This window comes from Lolium rigidum, chromosome 6 (assembly GCF_022539505.1).
Source record: "Lolium rigidum isolate FL_2022 chromosome 6, APGP_CSIRO_Lrig_0.1, whole genome shotgun sequence".
NCBI classification, from domain to species: domain Eukaryota; kingdom Viridiplantae; phylum Streptophyta; class Magnoliopsida; order Poales; family Poaceae; genus Lolium; species Lolium rigidum.
The window spans coordinates 152192518-152211123 of NC_061513.1; the positions used below are offsets into that span (position 1 = coordinate 152192518).

Consider the following 18606-nt stretch of genomic DNA (forward strand, 5'->3'; position numbering starts at 1 on the left):
GAGCGGTTCTACGCCTAGAGCTAAAAAATAGTCCTTGTAAAAACTTCAATGTACTCGAAACGCCCACGAGTTCTCGGACGCACTCTTTTCCTTTTTCGGGGCACCGAGTGGGGCCGGGAAAGGTTTTTAATGAGGCGGGCTCGTGGTGCTACAATATAATAAAGATAGTGGAGATATACTTCTTATTTTTCGACACGCTCGGGGGCTCAAACGCCCAAGTCTCAAAATACATACAATATAGATTCACTGAAATATTTCGCCTTGGTACATTAATACCTCGCCAAATATAAAAAAATCGGGAGACAGCAATCATAAATATAGTATACACATCAAAAAAACATAAGTGCCTTGGTTCAAAAACCTCGCCATGCAAATATAGAACTTCGACATCAAAGATACTCAAAAATGGGTAATCTACCCAAAGGACAAACAAAGATGTCTTATTCCAGCAGAAAAAATAGATTTCAAGTAAGGAAAAACAAGTGCAATCTTCGCCCGGTTAGGCTCGGGGCTTCAACAACATAGAGGACCTCAGCAACAAACAATGAGTTCCTTCGGAAATATGAAATACAAGGTATCTAACATGATACAAGTCAATTAAACCCCAAGATAGTATCTACCGACAGACCCCTGGTTGTTTTATGTTCAGCATAAGAACCCTTGGTAAAGAACTCTGAGTCCATCCGAAGAAGTTCATCTATCATCGACTCGGCCACAGGAGCTACCATTGCATCGATTGAGTCAATATCATTTTTCCGACGCGTTTTCTTGGCCAGGCAACCGGCAACAATCTTCGTCGGGTCCAACTTGGGGTAACAAATGTTTATCATAATCATGGCAAATCTCGCTCCAAGCAGTGAGTTGAGCCCGCACAAAGTTATGGATGCGAGGAGCATCTCCGAATACCTCCAATAATTCGGGAAGAGTTTTTGGAACCTCGTTTCGCGGAAACAGATTCCTATAGACAAGGGTTAATGTCGACGTGCAAAAGCCGAGAAAATCGCGCACCCGGCAAGCACGATCTTGGAACCCGACAATTTGTTGGGTTCGTTCAGGAGTGGCCCGAACAAACAACCATGATTAAGGGAGAGATTAACAAGAAGATTTGTCCTCTCATTCACTCTCCGATCTTCGGCAACAGAATCAAGAACTCGAGCCTCGTTAAAAGCGACGGGGCAAGAAATTGGAAGAAAGGCACAAGCAAGATAAAGACGAGGCATCAAAAGAAGGCAAAAACGTACCTAGCATATCTCGTGCTAGCTTCTAACATTAGCTCAAGCATACTATTTTCTCGGGTTGTGGCTCCCTTTGCTTCCAAGATGTACAGAGCATCCCTAGCAGCCACAACTTCTTCGGCTTGGTGAAGAGCAAGTTTTTCTCCTTCAGAGGCTTTTCGAGATTGTTCCATCATGGCCAAAGTTTGTTTCTTCATAGACTGAAGTTGTTGTCGAAGTTCTTGTAAATCTTCCGACAAATGTCTGCTTGATGAACTCTCGAGGAGACTAGGGTCGACTAGTATTTTCTTCGAGAATGAAGATGCAGGTGAAGCAGCGGCAGAGCAAGGAGGAGTCGAATAGTTATCAAATATTAACCGGAAAAGAAAGGCCCGGGATCAATGAAAAGCACGAAGGGAAATTTCATTACTTGCTAGAATATTTACATGGGTATTACAAAAGAAAGTTCTCCAGGAAGACTAAGTGAATAATTGTCGCCAAGGCTAAAATGGCGACAAGAGCAAAAGAAACAGAAAAGGAAACAAGGAGGCATGCAACTAGACCTCCGGCCTCGAGGAGCTAGGAGTCGAAGTTGGCTTGATTCCGAGATACGCCAAGATTTTCTTCGTATTGGGCTTGGCTGCCTTAATCAGTGACTTCCATCTCGACTGTTCTATCTGATCAGTGTCGCCAACTTTCATCCAGTCTAGAGTCTGTTGGCTGTCAGCAACCAGAGCAACAGTATTTTCAACAGCCACTTTCATATTTTCATGGCGCATCTTCAGCCCAAGGTCTTCCGAGGAATTGAAAAGCTTGGCAAGGTCAAGGAAAGTCGAAGGTTCCTCTTTCTTCGGGAAGAAGTAGGGGAACAACGCCGACAAACCCGCACTGGCATTGGCCACGCCTTCACGAATTTCGCGCCCATGCAATTCCAAAAGAGAGAGTGCGTCAAGGAGAGGGTCATTGACGGGATTCTCCAGATCATAATCCTGATCTGTTTGGGCTGCCACGTGAGACAAACGTTAGTCGAGAATCAAGATACAGGAAATGCAACAAAATAGAAGAAATTGAGGATATTACTCAGCGTACGTCGACTTTGCGACTTCAAACGCTTGATGACCCCTTGCTCACGAGCAGCCTGTGCAGATTTTTGCTCGTGTAAGGCAGATTCAGCATCTTTGAGCCTTTGCTGCAATTCTTCGACACTAGCGGCCTTTGCTTTGGCATCATCAGCTTCAGCTCTAGCTTCGCTAGCGGCAAGTTCAGCTTTCTTGCGAGCCGTCTCACTTTGCTCGAGTTTTCGAGCAAGTGTCTCGGCACGTTTGTTAGCCTCTGCAAGTTTTTCTGTTGAGATGTGGAAAAGAGAGAGAAGAAAGATCAAAAATAGCGACAAGCAGCAGGAGTAAAAAAATCAAGGAAAACCAGCAAGTATAAAAGTTGTTACCTTCGGCTCTGCAGGCATACTCGCGGTACCCAATAAATTGGGACCCAATGCGGATAAGATCCTTGATCATAGGCTGTCAAAGAAGAAGAAAAGAAGGGAAAAACTTCGGCATTACAAAAAGTAAGGGTCTACTAGCAAAATAGAAGAAATATAGATCTCGATAAACTTACATCATCCAAGAGCTGCGACGAAGAGCTGCTCAATTGAGGAGGAGGCTCGACGATCATTTCAACCCTTGCCCTTTTTGGCGAAGGGACAAGGGGGCTTGAAGGAAGAATAGATGTATCAACATCCTGTTGAGGAGGCGACGATTCTTCTCCTTCAACAGAGTTTCTCCGAAATAACTAAAGTGTGTGACGTGCTCGTCCGAGGAGCTACGTCACAAGTTGGTACTTCTTCCTCGTCATCACTGCGAGTAAGGAGCAATAGCATAAAAAGCAAGACAAGGAAAAACTTCGATTACGAAATAAAGAGGAAACCGAGGAACTTACGAGCCGACGAGGGATGCAACATAAGGATCATAAGTTGCCTTCGGAGGAGAAGGAACAACTTCTTCGGCTTTGGAAGTGCCGGAATCTTCGACATCGTTCCTCTTCCTTTTCCTTTGTGGGGAAACAGCGGGAGGAGGAGATTGAACTGACGTGGTGTCCTCGGAAGATCCCGCAGACTTTAGAGAATCCACGGGATCATTCACAAAAGACGGAGCTTCTTGATTCTCGTCAGCAACAATGCCCATTTCTTCGACTTCTCCATCCTCAGGAAGAGGAGGAAGGGAAGCCATAGTAGGGTGATCCTACAAGAAAATAGCGACAAGGGGAAAAATAGAGAGATATCAATGTAATGAGATGCAGGGAAAATTCACAACAAGATAAAAATCGAGAAGACAAAATACCTCGGGGAGAGGATTGGTGGAGTTGTAGGGTGCCACGCGACAGGAGGAATGAATAGGATCCTTCTTACTCAGCGAGGTAATTCTTCGAATAAGCTTCTCCAAGTCCTTCACGTAAAGATCATTGGAGAGCCTATTGGCGTCATTGGCACCGTAGTACGTCCAAAGGGGATTTTTGCGAGCCCGAAGAGGCTGCACTCTAATCCTAAGAAAATAGGCGGTGATTTGGATACCGGATAACTCCTTGCCTCGAGTATTTTGAAGTTGATGAATACGAGACATAAGAGCTTCGTCGCCTTTTTCTCTTCTTCGGAAGCTTCGGCGTCCCAGGAGTAGCGGCGTTGAATCTTCGCGTTTCCGTCGAAGGGAACTATGTTGTGTTCCACGGAATTGGCGCTTTCTTCGTGTATATAGAGCCACCTCTTGCGCCATCCTTGGACAGAGTCGGGAAATTTGACGTCGAAGTAATCGACATCGGTTCGGACACAGATAACTACGCCACCTATGTTGTAGGTGGCGTTGTGCGCTCCATTGCGGCGAAGGCAGAAAATGCGCTTCCAAAGAGCCCAATTGGGAGCGACTCCAAGGAAGCATTCACAAAGAGTGATAAAAATAGAAATATGAAGGATCGAGTTGGGAGTCAGCTGGTGCAACTGAATCCCGTAAACAAAGAGGAGACCGCGGAGGAAATCATGGATTGGGGGAGAGAGGCCACGGATGAGATGATCAACAAAACTAACCCGATACTCCATTGGAGGGTTGGGATAGCTTTCTTCGCCGGGAAAGCGGATGGCGTCTTCCTTCTTCATAAGGCCAAGCCTTTTCATCGAGTTGACGTCTTGATTGGAGATTTTAGATCTCTCCCACTCAAGATCTTCGGCAGCCATCGCGGATTCCGGAGTGCTTGTGGCGAGTCAGGCGCGCGCGCGGTGGCATCAACGGCAATGGGCGAGCAATGTATGCGAGTGCGGGAAATCAGAGAGAGTTGGGTGCAGGGAAAGTTTTGCGAAGAGGAACAGGTGAGCGGCGCAAGCGAGGGGATGAACGGAGGTTGAAGACAGGTTTATATAAGAATTGGGGGTCGCAGAAAGCCGTTGGATGAGGAAATCGTGTGGTGAGAATCGATCTTTTAGATACAAGGGTAAAAAAGTATTTTTACTGAGATAGGCGTTACCGTACGTGCGCCAGAAAAAGCGGAGGACGTGTGTCCCCCACTTACACGACGTGTCAACGTGGTGGAAACAATGGACCCACAAGGCAGAAAAAACTCGGCCATTAATAGAGTTGAAGAAAATTTGCCAAGGGAAAATATGTCGACAAGAAAAATGAAAGGAAAATGGCGACAGGATGAGTTATTTGCATACTTCGGGAGCCTTTGGTCAAGAACAAGTTTTTGCCCAAATGCTCGGGGGCTACTTCGAAAAAAGTAAAGTTTCGACTATGGCAAATATAGAAATTGTGGGAGCCTACAACCAAGCACAAGCTCTTGGCTGTAGCCTCGGGGGCTACTCCCATCGGGAGCGCTGTTCGCGCACCCGATATATAAAAAAAAAAGAGAAAGAGAAGAAGAGAAAGATTATCGGGAGATACTGGCAATATAGCGACAAGGTGGACTAAAATGTTGAGCCTACAACCAAGCACAAGTTCTTGGCTGTAGCCTCGGGGGCTACTCCCATCGGGAACGCTGTTCGCGTGCCCGATGAAATATAAAAAGGAAAAAAGAAAAAGAAAGATAGAACGACAAGAGAGTATATTTCGAGTTATAATTAACTCTACATATACTCCCATCGGGAGATTAATATAAGTCATATTTGACTCGATAAAATGTGCCATTCCAACAGCTGGAAAAGCACTCGACAATATATTCTCGGAACGCCAAAGTTGCGATCAATTTCTGAATGCCGCAAATTTGCGAAGGTAAGACCCCGGATCTATTCTGCCGGGCGTGGCATCGCCGAAGACTGCGCTCCGCTACTTTTATCCGTATCAACGGATACGAAGAAAAATCCTAACGGACGCGTTAGGTACTCGATAAATTTGACTCGGGACTCGACGGAATGGTAAGACCTTAAGCGGCACCTGTCGAAGTTTACACCGGTATCCCGAGATCATGTCCGGGGACGTGATTTTGAAGTAGGTTTTTGCGGATTGCCACTAGAGCAGTTAACTAGTACCTGATCCGTCAGATGAACTAGCCCCAATTACCAATATCCCTGTTCAATATAGAATTTTATGAGAAAAGTATAAAAGTTAGAGTTTTTGGGTAAAAATAAACAGTGGAGATTTTCCCTGATTCTACGATTCAAGCAAAATCTCGGGGGCTACTGACATAGGCATCCCAAATGGGCCTGCCGAATATAGTACCCAGGGTTTATTGAAGGCCCATTACCCGAAGAATAAGAAGATTCGGAAGCCCAAGATGTATTTAAGGAAAAGATAGAGTTGTAGTAGGAGATGTTATTTGTAATCTGGCGGGATGAGTTAGAAACCGTCCCGGACTCACGTAACTTGTACGAAACGAAACCCTCGGCTCCACCTCTTATATAAAGGGGAGTCGAGGGACGAGGAGATCATCGAATCATTGTCTGCAAACCCTAGTTTTCATATTCGTCGAGTACTTTTCGGCTGAAACCTTCGAGATCTACTTGCCCTCTACTTCTAACTAAACCCTAGCCTACAATCCATAGGCATTGATAAGTTAATCCCTTGTCATCCATTGATGCACATCTTCAAATGTCCATTATCACCAAATGGACGGCAAGCTTCAAGCATGTGATCCACTTGAGATGCTCATCTTGAACTTGTCCAACTCCATCTTGATGACGATCACCACTTGGTGTCATCCTATCATGGGCTATATGAGATCTCACTTTTGATGCATACCCATGGAAAGATACCTAACCCACATAGACAACACAAGGGCACATATACGATGGGTTAGTTCATAAAGCATAATTGACAAGGCTTACCATACCACATGACTTCACGTGGCACATTTTTCATGCTTCATGTGTTGACCAAACTTGAATCTATTCTTCAATTGGTCAACCTTGTATCTTCTCATGCTCTATCATACTATCTTGAGGTGTATAAAGAATTCTTTATTTGTTTGCATGCTCTAAATCTTAGTCAATCATAGCTCAACTTATGAGACTATCATGACACCGACTTAGAGCCATAACTAGAATTCTTCACTTGGAATCAAGCACTCAAGATCTTGATCATCCATTGCTTATCACATAAGCTAAAGCATGGCTAATATTGAGTTCCACATAGGAACTCCATCTTCATTTCTTATTCTTGATCATATCACATATATGTCTTCAAATCGATGATCTTGATGGCAATACTCAAGGCATATCTTTATCTTCATGGCATCCATACTTGAATCCAACACATGGACTACAAGTAGTACCTATGAAATATTCCTTCATATAAACTCAATGAAAACATTAGTCCATAGGGGTTGTCACTAATTACCAAAACCAAACATAGGGGTAATATACCCTTACACACGTTCAGGATCGGACCGCACACCTTTGCTGGTTGATTCTAGGGTACAAGCTCACCTTGGAAATAAAACGCACTTTTCCTTCGAATTGTCATGGCTGAGACAAGAAGGCTTTATGGACATGATAAAAAATTAATGGCATAAAATAAATTCTGGCAATTCACCTATGGAGACTGGGCAGAATAAGATCCGCCATCTCCGTAATTTTTTAAGAGGGTGGCTCGAAATAAGAGTAGCATTTAGAAAAATGAGAAGGAACATCTATTGCAAATTATTGATTTGCTAGATAGAAAAGCGGAAACAATGTCTCTCAATGCTTCTGAGAAGGAAGCTATGCGAGAGGCAAATGAAAAAGTGTTGCAGCTTCGCAGAGACGAAGAGTCCAAATGGGCACAACGGGCAAAGGTAAAACACGTACAAGAAGGAGGAAATAATACAAAATACTTTCACCTTATAGCTAATGGCAAGCACAGATGGAAAAAGATTTTCCAACTTGAGCAAGATGAAGGGACAATAGTAGGAGGAAAATCTGCGAGTCTACATTTCAGAATACTATAAGAAGTTATTTGGTGCATCGTAAAAAATAATTTCTCCCTTATAGAGTCGCACATTCATGAAATTCCTCAGATTTCCCATGAAGAAAATTTAATCCTCGCAGTGGAATTCACTGAGAAAGAAATTTATGATGCCATTATGTAAATGGAGAAGAACAAGGCACCGGGACTAGACGGGTTTCCAGCCGAGTTCTATCAAACATGTTGGGGAATCATCAAAGAGGACCTCATGAATATGTTTGATATGTTTCATCGAGGTGAATTACCTCTTTTCCATCTAAATTTTTGCACTATAATTCTGCTCCCGAAAAAGAGAGCACGATTCAAATTCAGCAATATAGGCCAATATGTGTACTTAATGTGAGTTTCAAGATATTCACAAAAGTTGGGACAAATCGTGTAATAAGTATAGCTCATAAAGTAATTCAACCTACCCAGACAGCCTTTATGCCTGGTCGGCACATCTTGGAAGGGTTAGTCATCCTTCATGAAACCATTCACGAATTGCATTGGAAAAAACTAGATGGTGTACTCCTCAAAATAGACTTTGAGAAGGCATACTATAAGATTAATTGGTCATTCTTAATACAAGTGCTCCATATGGAAGGGTTTGATCCAAAATGGTGTACGTGGATTAATGAGTTTGTTACAAAAGGCAGTGTTGGTATTAGAGTTAATGATGACATAGGGCACTACTTTCAAACATAGAAGGGTATTCGACAAGGAGATCCTCTTTCCCCGGTATTGTTCAACATTGTAGCGGATATGCTTACCATTCTTATTTCTGGAGCGAAGGAGGATGGCCAAGTCAAGGGTTTAATACCTGACTTGGTAGATGGAGGAGTGTCTATATTACAATATGCTGACGACACTATTATATTCATGGAACACAATTTGGAGAAAGCTTTGAGTATGAAGTTAATTCTTTGTATCTTCGAACATTTCGGGATTAAAGATTAATTTTCACAAGAGTGGGCACTTCTATTTCAGCCGAGCTAAAGAAGTAGTAGATCAATATAGAGATCGTTTTGGCTGTGATATTGGGTCTTTACCTTTCAATATTTAGGGATTCCCATTCATTTTAGAAAGCAGGGCCCACATCCAACAATATTTTTCCGGTAAAAGAAGGGCCGGTCTAAACACCGCATCGAGCCCACATCCAACAATATTTTTCCGGGCCATCCAATTCCGCGCCACGGAAACCCTAAGTTCCTAGTTTCGTGAGGCTGCCCGAGCGCGAACCCCATCCCCACCCCCGCGTTGGCGCGAAGGAAGTTTCAGATCTTCCCATAGCGCGCCACCTCCTACGCCGCCATCGTGCACCGCCGCAGATCCCGGCCTACGCAAGCCCTCCCCTTCGAATCTGATCGACAGAACACACTCCCTCCGCACCTCCGCGTCCGTTTCCCGTCGCTGCGCCAATCGACCGCAGAATCTCGCGAATCGGTCGTGGATTCGTTGCCGCCACCAATGTATGCCAACCCTCACTGCCGTTCTATTTTTCTCAATAGTCGTGGATTCGTCGCCGTCGCGGAATCCTCACCGTCGGTCCTAATTTTGCTCGCTGCGGTCGCTTGTAGATGGACCCGTGCGAGCTGTATTTGATGGAGGATTCTTCCTCCTCCGACGACTCGGATTGGAGGACTTGCTCAACGACGACATCAAGAAAGCGACCATAATCCTCGTGGCGAAGGAGATCATGGACATGAGGCCGAAGAAGCGGCAGGGCTCGACCATGGGCCAGCTTTGCATCCCTCGGGACCGCGCTCGTAGGCACAATATGCTCATGAGGGATTATTTCGACGACGTAACCACATACCCGCCTGATCTCTTTCGCCGCCTGTACCATATGTGTCGATCTTTGTTCAACAAGATCTTTGATGCATGTGAGAGCAATACGCGCTATTTCAAGCGCAAAATAATGTGGCCAGGCTGATAGGATTTAGTGGCCATCAAAAGATATCCGCAGTGATGCGCATCCTCGCTTACGACATCCCAGCAGACTATGCCGATGAGTATCTTCACATAGGCAAAGATACGACCATGGAATCCGTTCATAGGTTTTGCAAGTTTATAATCTGTGTGTATGGACGAAGTATCTTCGAGCTCCCAACAAGAAGATACAATTAGATTAATGTTGGAGAACGAACGCCGAGGTTGAACGGGTATGCTAGGTAGCATTGATTGTATGCACTAGACATTGAAAAATTGTCCGAAGGCTTGGCAAGACATGTACTGTGGCAAGAGCAAGGAGCCGACGATGGTGCTTGAGGTACTTGCATACTAGGACCTATGGATTTGGCATAGCTTTTTTTTGTTTGCCGGGTTCTGTCAACGATATCAATATGTTGCACAGGTCCCATCTTCTTGCTTGGCTAGCTAAAGGTGATGCCCCGGCTTGCAAACGGAAGGGAGTATACAATAGGATACTACCCTACCGATGGCATATTCCCGGATTGGGTTATATTTGTGAAGAGCGTCAATATTCCAATGGGCAGAGTTGAAGCTGAATTTGTAAAATCTCAAGAGGCTGCCCGAAAAGACATTGAGGGGATTTTTGATGTTTTGCAAGCTGGATTTGCAATAGTCCGAGGTTCAACCCGGTTTTGGGATATGCAAGCTCTCGAGGACATCATGACCACTTGTGTGATTCTTCACAATATGATCATCATGGACAAGAGGGGTTTGAACTTAGTCATTTTTCTTTGACAATGTTGCACCCAGGTCAAACCAGCAAGAAACCCGGATACTATTGCGGCATTTTTTGAAACATGCCGTGAGATTGACAATGCCGAATCGACAGAACAACTTCAGCTTGATCTCAGTCAACACCGTTGGCAGAGGCACGATAACTAGGTAGTATCACATTTGAATTTATTTGTATTTCAAACCATTTGTTCTTTGTTGAATTATTGTTGTATTGTGTGTTGCTAAACATTTGTTGTAAAATTCGAATTATTATTGTATTGTGTGATACTAAAACATTTGTTGTAAAATTCGGATTATTGTTGTGTTGATTTATTGTGATTTATATGTGAAATATAGCAAAACTATTATGCGGTGCCTGTTTTACGGTTTATGGTTTGAGAGGTCTACTAGAGTTGCTCTAACTTTAGCACTGAGCGCAACTCGAAGGTTCCTGCCCCTCTTTTCCGCCGAAGTGGCAAGCACAAAAGATGTCTTCCGAATTTTGGGGTGGGTGCGGTAAGATCGTCTATCTTGAAGCTACGCGAGGAAAACTCAAAAGTATTTCTCTGCTTTGATTGATTACCTTTCGTTCTGATGTTTGAACACCAGCTGAACCGCCAATTTACATACCCCCACATACAAAACAATTGAAGCTACTGCGAGAGAGCAGCATCAAATTAAACTGCGTTGCAACAAACAATAGAGTCATCACGCGCGCGCGCGCCTCTTTCTTTTTTCCTATGCAAGGAGAGACGCGTAGAGTATCTGGTTCCAGGTGTCGGGCAGGCCGGCGAGGCACCAGTGGCTGCAGTCGTTGCCGGGGTGTCCGCCGCTGTATGCGGACGGGTGCGCGTCCCTCCTGAGCTGCGACAGCAGCGTGATGTCGAGCAGGAAGACCGGCTTGGACATGCCGCTGATCGCGCTCCTGACCGCGCCCTGCGCCGGCAGCGGCCCGCCTGGGTACGCCGGCCCGGCGATCGGCTGCGTCTGCTTCGCGCAGCTCCTGGAGCTCTCCCCCCAGTCAGCTCCGCTGCCATTTTCCAAAGTGTCAGTGTAAAACGTTTACGAATAGCGGCGCAAGAATGTGTGGGCTTTCGATTGGGTTTGCTTACTTGTAGTGGGTCGGCGAGATGCCCTGGAAGTAGACCTTGGTCTTGGAGACGTCCACGTTGGAGTCGACCCACCTGGCCCACGTGGACATCCCCTTGGAGAAGGCGGTGAGCCGGTCCATGTCCTTCATCACCTGGGCTCCATCTTGCACGTAGTCCCACCTGGAACATACAGTGTCAGTTGCAATGTGCTTTTGCGAGAAGAAAAATGGGAGGGCAAAAGGGGTTCTTCTTACGGCTGGTCCTTGCCGGTGTGGGTCCACCAGTGCCAGGTGTTGAAGATGAGCATGTCGGCGCCGAGCCAGGGGTCGCCGGAGATGGAGTCCAGCTTCAGCACGCGGCCGATGGACTCTTCAACAATGTCCACCAGGTAGGTGCTTCGGTAGTAGACCACCGACAGCCCGTAGTCCTGCAACCACACCACACTATCAATGCGTATCGATCGGCACCAACTTTCCGCTGGATCGCGCCGTGCATCCTCGTCTCTTCTTCACAACATGAACAAGATCGACACAAGTAAGGGTTCTTCACGATGTATGGTCTGGTACACTGGTACACTGATAATGTGATATACTAGGAGCAGAGCATCGGATCAACTTGCACAAAGCTCCAAATCTGTCGGCGCCCATACGGCGGACGCGGCCATAAAACCGGCAGATACTCTAAGAGCAGGTCTACCAGACCCCGTAAAAGGGGCAAACCCGTATAATAACCGTCAATATACGGGTTTCGGCTCTACCTGCCCGTCTAGCAGACCCCGTAAAACCGGCCCCCGTACCGATTTTTGCTGTTTTCAATTACGGGGCGGCTCCTCGCCCCTTACAAGTACAGGATGGGAGGCTGAATACAGGGCCAACCCCCCACTCGTGGCGCGCTGAACTTTCACAAAATCGCAACTGCTTTCGCCAAATCGCGCCAAATCGAGCTGTTGCACGCACCCAATCGCGCCAAATCGAGCTCCTGCACGCTCCCAATCGCGCCAAATCGAGATGCTGCACAAGACTACGGGCATCGCCATCGGCTGGTGTGCGCGCTTGGCTCGGGAGGCGCGCGGGCGGCCGGCCGGCCGGCCGGGCGGCTGCGGCACGAGGTGAGCGCTGCGGGCGCGGGTGAGGCTAGCGGGCGGCCGGGCGGGTGCGGGAGCGGCGCGCGCGCGTGCTCGGCTGGCTAGGCGGAGCGGCGCGGGGTGCGCGGCCGGGGCGAAGCGCGCGGCGCGAGGCGAGCGCGCGGGCGGGTGCGCGCGGCCGTGGGCCGGCGCGGCCTTGGCGCGGCGGCGGCGCGCGAGCGCGCGGCGCGGTAGGCCGGCGGGTGCGGGCGCGCGGGCGAGCGCGCGGGCGCGGCGCGGCCTTGGCGGGCGGGGGCGGGCGGCCGTGGGCCGGCGGCGAGCGCGCGGCGGCGGGGGCCGGCCGGGACGGGGCGGGGCTGGGGCTGGGCAGGGCTGTGGCTGTGGCCAGAGGAGGAAGAAGGAGAGGATGAAGAAGATGATTTTTTTTTTTGGCATATTTGGGAATATTCATTTTTACAGTTTAGACATACGGGGTCTGCTAGCTCGGACGAGTTTTCGGCCGGCGAAAAGTGAATACAGGGCCCTCTACTCGCGTTTTAAGGGACGAAAATATACAAAACCTGTTAGACATGCTCTAATAATATGGCCGTCTGTCTGCGCCGTGCGCCGGCGGCAACCTGTGCGTCGCGCTGTCCCGATTCAATAGCGTGAAGTACTGGCAGGCCGATCTCATAGCCGTAGCCTGTAGCGATGCCTGGATCAGACCAAACAATGGGCGTAGAGCCGCGGCCTCACTAGCCGCTACTGTAGATAATTAGTTCATGTCTTGATGAATATTTTACTAACACTACACCTACGGACAGGTTTTACAAAAATTGCTTACGGACTCACAAAGCCACGGCTGGAAATAGCATTATGGTCCGGTTTTCAAGGAAAGGATCAGGATTCAGCCAACCAACTGAGCACACGTACGTCCGTAAAGGTTTCCGTAAGTTCACAGTCCGTATGTCTAGGATTTTCGGTAGTAAAATCGTTTTTTTCTGATTTGTCAGTTATACTTTGCAAGGTGTAAACTGCAGAGCACATACTACTTGATTCGACCGCGCAAAGAAGTGAACTTCATTCTTTAGCCTCGGATACTTTCAAATATGGTTGCCCACTGCCATGTAAAGGACATACAGCAACTCTACTCTGCAAGCAAGCAACGAATATGCTAGTGTGAGGTTAATTTTGCGGGCGAAAACAACTTGAGGTTTTTTTCGAAATGGGGAAGCTCCTGCTTAAACAAGCTAAGGTTGAGTCTAGATACATCTAAATTCAGATAAATTTGTAACATTCTTTTAATTAGGAAGAGAGCAGTGGCGGAGCGTGACAAAAAAGAAAGAGGGGGCAAAAAGAATTTTGATCGCCAAATCAACTTTTCATGCTAATTTTGCTGTAATTTCATTTGTAACATCATGATATGATTAAAGCTTGAAAATACACTTGCTTTCTTGTAGGAATTTACATACTACTTCAATCTACAAAAAAAAAGGTATGGAGTATATGTTAGCTTTTGTTCTAAGTTATATTTTAACTACATTTGACCAACTTCTAAAAAAATACTAGCAATATTTACGATACTAAATTAGTATCACTACATATTGAAATATAGCTTCAAAATATACTAATTTGGTGTCACATATTTTGATATAATTATATGAAGTTGGTGAAATATTAAATGTTCCATTTTTTAAGGTTTTTTTTAGGACAATAGATAAGAGTATACTTATTATCGAAGGAGGAGTAGCAAGTAAGAGAGGAAATATACTTTGGCCATGATAGACCCCTACCCAACAACAGTTTCTTGATTTCCTATTAAATTGACGCCTTGTAGTTCTATTTGCAATTAGAAAAATAGGAGGAGCGGTCTATTAATACTACTAGCCAGCAAGGAACGATGGCTCAAGCCAGAAGTTAAATTAAAAAATACCTACTGCTTTTTAGGCTGTGCACTGCCTATCTGGTCTCATTCTACACACCAGCACACCCTGCGCCGACGTGGGAAAACGCGGGTTGAAAACTGAGTCTCTTTCTCTTGCTCCTCTGTGTTGATTACCAAGTAGACGGGTAGAGTATAGGAAAATAAAGACGAACAATACATTGCTAGTTACACTTTTGCAGGGGGGGCTGTAGCCCACTTTCGCCTCTAAGGCGCTCCGCCCATGGAAGAGAGTAGTGCAAAAACGAGCGGTTGCGTTGTCCACATCATCTGCAATGCTGGTTGATGTCTAGTGTCAATAGTGAGTACCAGCCACTGGTGAGTACCAAACTAGACCTTAATGCATTTCGCCATTTGTGCAATCAAACCGCATGGCTAACAACCTACTAGGTAAGTAATAGTATGCCGATGCACTTTGCAAAAATTAAAACCTCCTGTCATTGTGACAATAGACGTGCTACTCCAGTATTGTTAAACCGGATAAGGTCAGAAGATTAAGACTTAGTCCTTGTTCTAGTCCAAATTTTGAAGTAGACAGCACAACCACATCATTAGTTGCATGTCGAAATCTTAGTTGGCTGTCTGCTTATGCAGAGAACCTGAAAATTGCATATTTGGCCTTAGCCTGTACCCCTAGTCGCCCCCCATTGATGCCTACACCGACTGCCGGAGTTGGACTCGTCGCCTCCAAGTTGTACGACGAAATTACTCGAAGGTGATTTTTTTTCTTTTTGCAATTGAATATTCATAGTGCATGTGTGTGTGTAATTCATCATCGGAGAAGAAATGTGATGACGACGATGAGATTACGGTCTTCTTACCGCTTGAAATGGAGCAAAGAAAAAGAAACATGACGTTTTTGTGTTTGTTCATCCAAAATTAACCAGGAAGGTGTGAAGGCCACTTCAAGCTTATGGCAGACTACATATGGAGATCATGCTAAATTTAGTGATTATCAATTGGCTATTGCGGAGAATACCACCATCAGGAGCTTCAAACACTTTGTGAAAGCGGCCATTCAAATCTTTGAATCGGATTAACCAGAGCTATCAATGAACAAAACATCGAGAGAATTCTAGCAACGAATAGAGCTGGGGGCTTCTCGATAATGCTTGGATCCATAGTTGTATGTTTTGTAGGTGGAAGTATTGACCATGATCCTACCACCATCCTTAAAGCCGTTGCAGACTAGCAACTATGGATTTGGCATGTTTACTTTGTGGCTGGTTCTTGCAATGATATCAATGTGTTGTGCCGCTCACCACCCTTTACAAGGTTAGCTCATGAAGAAGCACCGTGGAGTCTGATTTTACTTGTGGACTGAATCTACCGAGCATGGACCATATCTGTGATCAAACCCCCAACTTAACATAATATTTTATTTTACAACTACTCAAGCAATTGCTAGGAAAGATAATATGGGTGTTGTAATCCTGCTTTTCAACTGCTCGTGGACTGGCTAGATCGTAGGATCAAAAGACTTTATGGATGATCATGACAACAAGTTTAATCATGAACAACATGATCATAGAGAATGACCGTGTCTAAGATGTGGACTATGCCTTATGGGGTATGAGAAGAAGAGTCGGGCCAATGAGGGTGGGTGACGACCATTTTAGAAGATTTCTCCAAGTACACCGCAAGATCGAGGACTAGGGGTCTAATGAACAACTCTCAGATGACTTTGTTGGGACTCTTCGAAGTTCCGTGGCCAAGATGGTTAATAGTTTCTTCAAGTTGTTTATTATGTCAAACTTTGTGTTGTGATGATGCACTATGCTATGTGTTTGATGATGCCCTAGGATTGCCTTTTTGAGTTTGAATTGTACGATTATGTACTCCTTTCATTCTTGAATACAAGATCACTAAAAAAAATATCATTTTCATGCATAGAAGGTCACTATATTTTATCGAGAATAATTGATTAGATTTCTCTCCCATACAAATGTACAATAGTGTTGATTAATGTGAAGGTTGCATACAGACATAGAGTTACACACCACAAAAATACGAGAAGATTCCCACATATTTAATAATGTTATTTATTCGTTGAATTTGTTTTCTTGGTATCTGAAAAATGAGATAATTGCCTTGTATACAAGAGATAAGTTATTTCTAATAGTGTGAACTTGTGTATGCTATGATCACAAATGTTCAGATTATCATTACTGGTATGAACATGGAGTGTATATATAAATACAGTTTTGATTGTTCTCGGCTAGCTGAGAACTAACTTAGTTCTTAGTCAAGTTCTACACTGTCAAATTTGCATCATAATTCGTACAATTCAGATGCAAATTGGGTTGCAACAAGGAAAAACGTATTTGAACCGTTAGATTTACTCCGCGATTCATGTTAATGGTGAGTTGCAACATTATTTACAACTAAGATTCCATAAAAACATCAAGCTAAAAACTAAGTCACACTAAATAATAGGACGACAAAGAAGCTGACAAAATATCAGTTGGCACGGGTTTTGGAGAAGCGGCTAGAGAAAAGTAAGGTTTTCTTTAAAATCTTCTATACTCTTGGTATGGGAGCTGGTTTGACTCTGGTTCAGTGGATCACGGGATGATACAACCAATCACAAGCCACCAAAAGAAAAGAAAAAGTGGAAGGAGATACATTGGCGGGACAGTGACAGACGATGCTCCTCTTCGCTGTCGCCATGGCCCTCGCCCCAACACCCCCACGAGAGCCGCAGCCCACCATTCGATTCCTGCCATCACCAACCCGCGCGCACATGAGCGAGCAAGACGATCGAGCCCAGCGCGCAGTCATGTGAGGTGCGAGTGCTTCGATCGATCTGTGCAAGCTAGTGGGACTGTCACTAGGACGATACGTTGGAGAACCTAATTCTAGCTTCGCGCCGGAGACAAACATGCCGTTCCACCGGAAAGCCAGCGGCGGCGACACCAAAAGGCCGGCACAAAGCAAGTCCCTTTTCAAAAGGGCGTGCAACGGTGGAGAATCTATCTATTACGCCATCGTCGTTAAGGAAGGAACTAGTGTTAACAAACCATTTTGGCCGATCCATGCCTCCACAAGTTATCACTACTACATCCAGAAATCCAGAATGCTGTGCGCTATAATCTTAGTATACTACTATATCCAGCCGTACTAATGTGCATCACCAGAGTGTAAAGAAAATAACTGCGCGGTAGTACTGGTACTTGGTTCTGTGCTGATGATGCAATGGAAGGAAGGAAGAAAATGGCAAGTGACTGACACCAAAACCGGGGTGGAATATACGGCGGGGCACGGACCTGGAACGTGACGGAGGAGACGGGGGTGCCCCTGCTGTAGGTGGTCCTGGACGCCGGGGCCGCCGCGTGCAGCATGCACACCAGCGACTCCCACTGGTTCAGGCTGATGGAGTCCCCCACGAACAGTATCTTCTTCCCCCTCCACCTGCTCAGCAGGTCCTGCCCGTTGAACCTGGTGGTGGCCGGCGACGCGTCAGCGAATGCGCCCCGGATAGCTTCTTCTCTAACGAGATTGATCGGGTGTTCGGGTTACCTCGGGAGCTCGCAGGCGGCGGGGCGCCACCGGTACTTGAGGTACAGCTTGTCGGGGCGGCCGTACTTCTGGCAGTCGAACTCCGCCTCCACGAACGGGCACCCCGCCGTGTCGTACAGCGGCGGCGCGTCGTCGAGCACCCAGCTGCCCTGGAACATGTTGCACGACGCCATCCCGCTGCTGGCGTGGCTCCCCCGCGGACCCGGCATGTGCTTGCCATGCCTCGGCTTCGACGGTTTGTGCCGGACCGACATGGTCGCCGTGCTCTCCGCGGCGGCGCCTGCTGCCTGCAGAGAGCACGCGAACGCGGCGAGGAGGAAGAGGCGTAGCTTCCGCTGCCGCCGTTCCGCCGCCATTGCTCGGCTCTACAAGTTGGGGCTGCGGGACAGTGCTAGCTACGCTGCTAGCTTAGCTAGCCAGTGAGCTTTATATAATCAGCTGGCAGAGTTTTACGCCTTTTATCCGGTCAGCTTTTACGGGTCATATCTCTGCCTAGATTTATCGTCCGTCTCGCTTACAGGTGAGGCTGGCACCGACGACACAGAGATTTTCTGTCAGCACGTTGATGCTCTGTCACACAGACATGGTGGCACCGGACGCCGACGGGGATTCCACGGCTACGGTCCATGCTACTGCAAGCCGAGCATCACCTGTCGCATATCTCTGCTCTCGAATCGTGCCCGGATGTCTT

At 46.4% G+C, this 18606-nt stretch overlaps 1 protein-coding gene across 1 annotated transcript; it reads right to left on the reverse strand.

The window, feature by feature from the left end:
- Window positions 1–10847: 10847 nt before the first annotated feature.
- LOC124667589 (protein trichome birefringence-like 38) lies at window positions 10848–18271 on the reverse strand. The gene is made up of 5 exons (XM_047204846.1): window positions 17916–18271; window positions 17663–17834; window positions 11646–11818; window positions 11413–11571; window positions 10848–11330 (listed from the first exon to the last, which is right to left on the reverse strand). Exons 1-5 carry the CDS (start codon window positions 18269–18271, stop codon window positions 11039–11041), a joined length of 1152 nt encoding a protein of 383 aa, XP_047060802.1. The 3' UTR covers window positions 10848–11038.
- Window positions 18272–18606: the final 335 nt, after the last annotated feature.